This window comes from Lipotes vexillifer, unplaced genomic scaffold (assembly GCF_000442215.2).
Source record: "Lipotes vexillifer unplaced genomic scaffold, Lipotes_vexillifer_v1.1 scaffold1136, whole genome shotgun sequence".
Classification (NCBI taxonomy): Eukaryota; Metazoa; Chordata; class Mammalia; order Artiodactyla; family Lipotidae; genus Lipotes; species Lipotes vexillifer.
Genome location: NW_006769631.1, coordinates 864,271 through 873,093, shown reverse-complemented (window position 1 = coordinate 873,093; position 8,823 = coordinate 864,271). Strand labels below are relative to the sequence as shown.

The 8,823-nt window shown below is 40.9% G+C and overlaps 1 protein-coding gene across 1 annotated transcript in view; it reads left to right on the top strand.

The window, feature by feature from the left end:
- The window catches only part of ANO10 (anoctamin 10), a 59,735-nt gene extending 56,349 nt beyond the window's left edge, over positions 1–3,386 (top strand). The window contains exons 10-11 of the mRNA XM_007445703.1: positions 1–51; positions 3,342–3,386. The exon at positions 1–51 is cut by the window's left edge and continues 78 nt beyond it. Of these exons, the coding sequence (XP_007445765.1) occupies positions 1–51; positions 3,342–3,386 (96 nt within the window). The remainder of the gene's footprint in view (positions 52–3,341) is intronic.
- Positions 3,387–8,823: the final 5,437 nt, after the last annotated feature.

Sequence of the window (8,823 nt, the reverse complement as noted above, 5' to 3'; positions counted from 1 at the left end):
CTCTTTCCAGAGTCAAAAGCTGACCTCATTTTGATCGTAGTAGCAGTGGAGGTAAGTGAACATTTAGACCTGTTTTAAATAGTTTCTACGTCAGATGCCTATGTTATTCTAAGGCAGTGATGTCCCTGGCTGTCAGTGATGGGCAGTTTAGCGACATGCGTTTACTGGTAAGAAAGCAAAGTGGCTCAGGTAATAGGAACACATGAGGATCCAGGCTGTCCATTCCTGGTTATTGACTACTACAAAAAAGTCACCGTGGTGCTAACAGGACAGTGATTTTTCCAGCCTTTGTGCTGGCCTGTCTAGCGTTGAGGAGATAAATCCTATTTGAAATAGAATTCTATAGATTTAATGGGTTTTTTTTCAGTCTGTTTGAGGGTGAGGGAATCTGTCACTTCCATTTTCTAAAGCAGATAAATCCTAAGAAATGCTTTTTGATCATGACTTAAGTCTCATTTGCAATAGGTGTGGGATTCATTGCAAAACACTCTAAAACTCCAAAATGTAACGTGTAGGAAGACTCATAATTTCACATACCAAGTACAAGTAGGCTGTCTGTGTACTTTTTAGATATTTGTCTTGTTTATCATGTTTCTGAATACAGATTACCGTAACATCTTGAAAATTAAGCACTAACCAGTTTGCAAATGGAAGAATTTGCAGGAATTTTTTTGTTGCTAGTGATTATAGTTGTCAGGAATATTGTGATCTTTCATTTTTATATACTAAAAAATAGAGCAGTAGTGGAGATTTATCCAAGTAGAATTTAGTAGGATCATAGAGCAGTGATTCTGGACTTAGGGCTAACCATAAGACATGGAATTGTGAACTTGTACATTTCTAATGGTGGCTAAAGAAATATATTCTGCTTTGCTCTGTTTGCTCTTTTAGTGTATTTGATAGGAATCTGTGTTCATGATAGAAGCTGTATGTAGAGTATGCATTTTGGAGAATGATTTTAGACAGCAGCAACTAGGAAGAGAAAGAATGGCTTTGCAGATAAAAGTAGGTCTGTTTTGAATTTTGTGAGTTGAACAGGATTTTGGAGAGCTATTTGCAAGGCAATTTATTACCTGTGGCAGTAAGAGAACAAAACAGAGGTACCTTAGACAGGGGATGGCCAGCTGGCCAGGTTCACAGTGCATCTTCTTGATTTAAGATAGATATGGCCCTTAACTTTGCAGATCTCGGAAGTTGTCTTTGCCAGCACATCCAGAGCTAATAAGGCTTTGTGGCTGACTTACACTTAAAAATCATGAGACTCACAGGGGACTGACCAGAATACCAGGTAGTTAATCTACCATAAGGAGACTTTTCCAGTGCTTATAACCGTCGGTGTTAAAGTAGAAGTGGAGGGTTTTCTTGGTGGCGCAGTGGTTAAGAATCCGCCTGCCAGTGCAGGAGACACCGGTTCGAGCCCTGGCCCAGGAAGATCCCTCATGCCGCGGAGCAGCTAAGCCCGTGCGCCACAACGACTGAGCCTGTGCTTTAGAGACTGCACGCCACAGCTACTGAAGCCCATGCGCCTAGAGCCTGTGCTCCGCAACAAGAGAAGCCACCGCAATGAGAAGCCCACACACTGCAACGAAGAGTAGCCCCCGCTCACTGCAACTGGAGAAAGCCCGGGCTCAGCAATGAAGACGCAATGCAGCCAAAAATAAATAAATAAAATGAATAAATTAAAAATAAATAAATAAATAAGTAGAAATGGAATTGGTTATTAGAAGATTTCTTGGTAAATTTAGAACCAGAGCAGGAAGAGTGAAATAGTCTTGAGAGATGCAGGAAACCTGAAAACCATCCCTTCCTTCAAACAGAGCAGAGCTCTTTCATGAGCCGGATCTTGGTGTCCATCGCCAACTTCTGAGCAATGCTGGATGATTTCAGTACTGCCCACTTCTTGATTTTGTCTTCACTTTCTCTAGACTTTTGGCTGGCCCAGTCTTCCTGTATATTCCCATTAATTAGACCACTGTCTTCTTTTGTATTGGTGATCTCTTAATCAGATAGCCACACCCTGCTTCTTCTTAATTAATGTGGGAGATTTCCTGGCCCATAAGACTGTCCTGTAAATGGCTAACCTCAGGTGTTGCAGACTGATTTTGCTGGTCTAATCCTCATGTATTCACTTAATCTGCAAGTTTTAACGTGTACTTCGTTGTTCCCCTGAGCTAACCCTTATGCCTCCTCTTACAGTTTTAGTCTCTTCATATAGTATTAAAGTAACTGTTTTACTGTCATTATCTAAAGTGGTTCCTTAGAGTACAACAGAAATGAGCCTCTATTTAAAAATCTTGTGAGGAGAAACCTTAGGGTTTTTTTTTTTTTAATTTTATTTATTTTTTTGGCTGCCTTGGGTCTTCGTTGCTGCGCGCAGGCTTTCTCTAGTTGCGACGAGCGGGGTCTACTCTTTGTTGCGGTGTGCAGGCTTCTCATTGTGGTGGCTTCTCTTGTTGTGGAGCACGGGCTCTAGGCGTGTGGGTTTCAGTAGTTGTGGCACGTGGGCTCAGTAGTTGTGGCACGCAGGCTCAGTAGTTGTGGCTCACGGGCTCTAGAGCGCAGGCTTAGTAGTTGTGGCGCACAGGCTTAGTTGCTCCATGGCATGTGGGATCTTCCCGGACCAGGGCTCAAACCCCTGTCCCCTGCATTGGCAGGCAGATTCTTAACCACTGTGCCACCAGGGAAGTCACAGGATTTTTTTTAATTAAAAAGAAAATTTTAGATTTTTTTTTTTAAAGCTTGATTGAGTATGCAATGTAAAATTGAATAAAAGACAAAACGATCATTATTTTATGTTGGTAACTCAGTGTCATGTTACAACTTTTGTGTATTTACTGCCATCTAGTGTTTCCTTTAAAAACTCATGAGACTTCAACACTACTTTTATTTGTAAATAGTTGCAGAAATTTATTACAGACTGACCAAGAGAATAGCCTACCAATATGTGAAACCATATGATAGAATCATATGAAATGCCATTTTCTGGGTTAAAAATAGTCAAATATTGGGAATTTCATAAAGTTCAGCCCATAGCATTAAGTCAGTATCTAAATAATTTCTCTTAAATAATCATCATTATCTTCACTTCTGAGACAAATTTAGCTCACTTCTTTGATGCAATTCCAAGGAAAGGATCACTATGTTAAATGCAGAATTACACCAAGATCTCCATTTCCTAAAAGATAGAAATGTTCTAAAATCCTCTAAATATCAAATGTTTGATAATCTTTCATTTTAGCATTAAATGCATTCACAGTTTTCTTTTAATTTTACACTTGGCAAGATGCAGCAAACATATTGAATGCTAACAATTCACCTACTAAATGCTGTTCTTTTTCTAGGGTGAAAATGAATTAACTCACCTAGAAGTTGCACTGCATTTCTGATGGTTAGGTTCTGGTGACCAGCAAGCCAGTCTGTACCATGCATGTTTAATTGGTAGTTTTAAAAATATCACTGAATTGCAGTTTATTTTACAAAAGAACGTAAGTTAGGTAATTTTCTGTCTAGTGCTGCTCAGAGTTGATTCTCATCTCTTTGTAATGACTAAAGGTGTCTTCTGAGAGTAGACTGAACCCTTAGGGTTCTTTTGTGCCCCGACTCACAGGCTTTATTTTCCTATTTAAAAAAAAATTCGTTTCATACTTAAGTTGCAAGCATAATACAGATAATCCCTATATATCCCTTTATTAGGAGTCACTAATTTTGAACATTCTGCCGTATATGTGCTTGCTCTCTGTCTCTTGATTGATTTACATCTGTATATATAGATATTTCAAACTATGGAGATTCTATTTCTGTACTGCCTTTTAATGCACTGTGGCCCTGGGCCAGTCACCTTGTCTTGTAAGCTCATCTCCTTGACTGCATATTGAGCCCAGTGCAGCATCCTTTCCAGGGATGCTCTGAGGAGTACAGTAGAAATGACACATGTGTAACCCTAATCACAAGTGTCTGGCATGGAGCAGGTGCTGAACAAATTGCAGGTCTTGTTATCACTCTTACAAGGCAAGATACTGTACATGTAAAATGCCAAGCAGAGAGCTGGGCACTTGGTCAAGGTACAGTGGATGTGAGCTGCAGTTCTAACCATCTCTGCAATGGCAGAATGAAGCTTTTGTTATCTTCATTATCATTCTATCATCATTTGTTAAGCAGACAGTATAGCAGCATGGAAGTAGCTTGGGGTGTCAGAGTCAGGAGGTAGATGAATTAGAATTTCAGCTCTTCCCCTTAATCTCTGCACACCTTGGTTTCCTTAGATGTAAAATGAGAGCATTGGTATTGTATACAAGAAGTGATGGCACCAGGTCTGACACAGAGGAAGAGGTGAAAAAGTGATAACTTCACAGTACCACCGTTGTTAATGAGTTAATCCTTTAGCAGTTGGCTCATATGTCTCCATCAGCTCATTGATGCATTTCCATGGGCTTGGTTCTTCATAATAACACTGAATTGGTTTTGTTTGTGCTGAAGTTTCTTACTTAAGTATTAATTGCCTTCTCTTATGTGCCTGTTTCCATCCTGTGATATGATTCCATTTTTCTTCTCTCTTCCTGGTCTTGTTCCCACATCTGAGTTCTGCCCTCCCTCCCACCCATCCATCACGCATCAAGTCTTGCTGATTCTGACTTCTGAATATCTGTTGAGTTTCTCTTCCCTGTTACCATTGACATGGTTTGAGTTTAGGCTCTCACCATTTCTCATCTAGACTTATTTTTTTAACAGCTTTTGGAGATATAAGTCACATAACTATACGGTTCACTCATTTCAGATATACATTCCACGCCCTCTTACCTAGACTTTTACAGCAGATCCTCACCAGCCATCTGGTTTTCATGCTTTCTCTCCCCTGCCTCGTGCCCTCTACTTCTGGAGTGGTTATTCGAAAATGAAATTCTGATCATATTTCTCCTCTGCTTACAGAAGAAATGCCCGAGTTAAATATCAGGTTCTTTATAACCTCCTTTTCCCCTTCACCTCCCTGCTGCCCCATCTCACCCTTGGACATGCCGGAGCCCTTCCTACAAGTTGCTATTAGCATTTACTAAAACTGTACGGCAATCATGTATCTCTTCCACCAGATTGAGCTTCCTGAGAACAGGGGCAAGGACAAGCACGTAATAAATACTCAATAACTGAGAAGTGGCCATTGAATTACTTTAACTCTTTGTTTTCAAGTGATTAAGCAATCGCTTGTTAAATGTTTGTTAATGAATGAATGAGTCACATATATAGTTGTTTTTTTTCCTTCGGTGAACATACAGTTAGTGTTAGCTATTTGAGAATTAACTTCAACTTTTTAATTAAAGGGTCTGCTGTACCTTTGGGAAGTACACTAACAAAACCCCTATGGCAAAATATTAAAATTATGTTATTTATAAGAAAAGGTGAACTGAATTAGGCAGTATGGTACAGTGATTAAGAACATGGGCACCGGATTCAAATCCTGATTCCAGTTTGACAGGCTATGTGTCTTTGAATGAATTTGAACAATTCAGCAGAGTTGTTGTGCAGATACTGAATAAGTGCACGTGGTATGCTTACCACAGTGCTTGGCAAGATTAAGTATTCAGTATTTGTTAGTAATTGTTGTTGTCTCAGAAAGAAAGATCTGTTCTCATAAAAGTCTCTTCACCTGGTTGAAAGGTCTGATTAAATTCAGAGATTTCAATTTAAAAACTTGCCTAGGAAGGAGCCCACAACCAACTCTTTACTTTCTCCACTTCCCAGTGTCGGACCATGTGTTGGGTTCCTAAGAAGGTACATAAGGTTTTTGACCTTTGGATTAGGGCCCTTGGGATGGAATTATTGAACTGGGTGTTTTCCTTCTTCCTTTTGCTTCATCAATTCCCCTGATAATCTTGGGAGTTTTCTCATCTTTCTATGGGCTGCCCCGCTCTTCAGTTTGATGAAACATTGCTCTGTGTTCTCTTAATGGTGTGGGAATAATGAAAGACAGTCAAGGTAAATTCTTTCATTGGATATGTATTCATTGGGTGCTTACAATATGCCGGGCATTACCAAGCTACAGCCCTGGCTTTAGAAGTGCTCACAGAGAGAATCCTCTGAGAGATAAATCACAGTGCAGTTGAAGGCCTCTTTCCTAACCTTCCCCAGCTCTCTCCATCCCCTCCTGACAGAGTTCCGACTGGCATAGACTCTGCCAGCTTGCTGGGTGGGAGCCATGGGCATGTCCACTCACTGAGTTAAGTGCTTAGCAAGAGGCACTTTGTTCCCAAATCTGTTTATGTGTGGTATTCTCGTTACTGTGATTGGCATAATTTAATTAAATGGAATGAAAACTGATGAAACGTGTGTGCTAAAATAGAGAAAGCCGTCATTTCCGTGAAAACCTTTGGAAAGACTCCATAAAGACAAATTACTATCAGATGGATAAAGATGAGTCAATTATAAAAGATTAGGGAAAATCATAAAAATATGGGCAGCTTCCAGATTCTGTTTTTATACTGCTTCACAAGTGTCTTTAAATTTTCACTCTTTGTTAAAGAAAACAAACCTGGGAATCTTTGACATTGAATCATGGGTGTTATTTATGCCTAGAAGACAGTGAGAAGCTCTATCACTGGATCCTACTCAAAGGAAAGGCCTTGGCTCCACATTAAAAGATTTGCAAATAAATGTATACATTTAAATGTTTGTTAAAATAAAATATTAAAGATAGGCATTTTTTTTAATGGGTCCTCATTTTAGCTGACTTTTGGTTAACTGAGGAATTACTGACCCAGGTGAGCTGCCTAAAAGGAGCTTCTGTCCTTGGGGAATAGGGGATTAGGGGCCTGGCTTTTTTTTACTTTTTTTTTTTTTTTTTGCAGTACGCAGGCCTCTCACTGTTGTGGTCCCTCCCGTTGCGGAGCACAGGCTCCGGACGCGCAGGCTCAGCGGCCATGGCTCACGGACCCAGCCGCCGCGATCTTCCCGGACCGGGGCACGAACCCGTGTCCCCTGCATCGGCAGGCGGACCCTCAACCACTGTGCCACCAGGGAAGCCCAGGGGCCTGGCTTTTAAGTTTGTCAATTAATGGGAAATATTGGTTTGTTGAAGGACCCAGTGCCCTCCAAAGTGATGATTAGTATATAATCTGTTTAAATGTGACTTTGTTGATATCCGATTTTTGCAAATTACTCTACATTCTTCTTTTTTTTCTTCTTACTCTGCATTCTTTTAAAGTGATAACAGTGGTTATAACCTGTTTCTTATCCTGGAAAGTTTAGGAAAAGGCAGGTCTCTGAAAGAGATCAGTTTATACTCGGAATGAAGTTGTTTTCAGATAAGAATTTTAGAAGGATTAAGAATTAGAAAGCTTGACAGTTTCTCTACACTCTTAAGTCATAATTTCTACCTTATTTAAAGTAAAATTGCAGAACATCCTGTATGTCCATATTCAAATGTAAATACACCAAATATCCACAAAGAAAATGACTTGGGTTATTTGTCTTTGAGGACTGTCACTCAGGTCTCCTCTCAGTTGATGCTTTCAAAGCCTCCTGTCAAGTACCTGCTCCCTCTGGTATCTCCTATTACATCCTAGCCTGTGCCCCGCCTTCAGCCACAGACCTGCTAAGTGCACTGGCTTCCACTCGCATTTACCTGCTGACTGCCTCTTTGCATGACATTGAACTTCCCTTTCTGATACATAAACCAGTTCACAGTCAAACTTGCCTCCTTTCTCTGCTTTTCTCTTTTATTCCTTTGGAGAATGGGAGATAAGAAAGCATTTTGGTTTCATTTTTTTTTCCTAAGATGGAAAGCAAGTTGTGCTTCAGAAAATTGAAAGTAGACTTTAAGAACATAAGAAATCTCCACTCTTTATAGTATTGGATGGGATGTTGAGAAGTACCAATCTAAGGGGAATACATTTGCGGAGGCCTTGTATGGCAGGGGACCTCTTTTGAAGGAAGAGTGGGACATTGGGGCAGCTCCAGAGGGAGGAGCGACTTGGGAATGGTGTGGTCACAGGCCATGTGGGTTTGCTTAGGGAGAGTGAAGAGCATGAATTGGGGTATAGGGGTAATGGGTGGGGAAATGGGTGGAGAGCTCAGAGCTCATGAGGAAAACTTTACATTGCATGTACATTTCGTTGTCACGTGGTCCGTTTTAACATGCTCAGAGGCAGAACTGCAATATTCATTTCCCCTCATTAATGTCAACTCTACTTGGCTATTCCCAGTGATACATGAAAATGAATAGCTTGAAGATTGAATCTACCATATCTCCCCTCCTTTCCTTACTAGGGAATAGCTGCCGCATGTGGGTGTGAGGAGGTTGAAGTGGGTTCGTGCCTGAGGAGGCTGGCCCTGCGGGTGTAGACAGCATTGGCTGTCCTCTGCCCTGGGCCACACCTGCGCCCTCCTGTGTCTCAGTGGTCCCAGTAGCCGCCAGGTTTCTCTGCTCTTTCCAGAAGGGTCCCAAAACTGGAGTCAGCCACGACCTCTTTTCCATTGTCCTCCAATCCACCTTGTTTTTTTGGTTCCTGCAGTCCTGTTGGTTAGGTCCCAGTTCTTTATGCCTGCCAATCCTTATAGTTTATTTCTTCTGCCAGAAATACAAATCTGTCAGAATAGTTGTTCTTAAGGACCTGTTCTTTCAGCTTTCCGTCTGTGCTTTCATATAACTTGTTTTATTTCCGTTTAACATGCTGTTTCTGGGTTGCTGGTCTACACTGGAAAGACAAAGAAGAAAAATTACACTCTTGCCCTCTAAGGAGACCTCAGCTCACAGGCAGAGCATTTCAGTAGTCATTTTTTGATGCCTATCTTCTTGCTTTTCCCCTCAATTAAAGCAGTGCCTTTAAATCCATG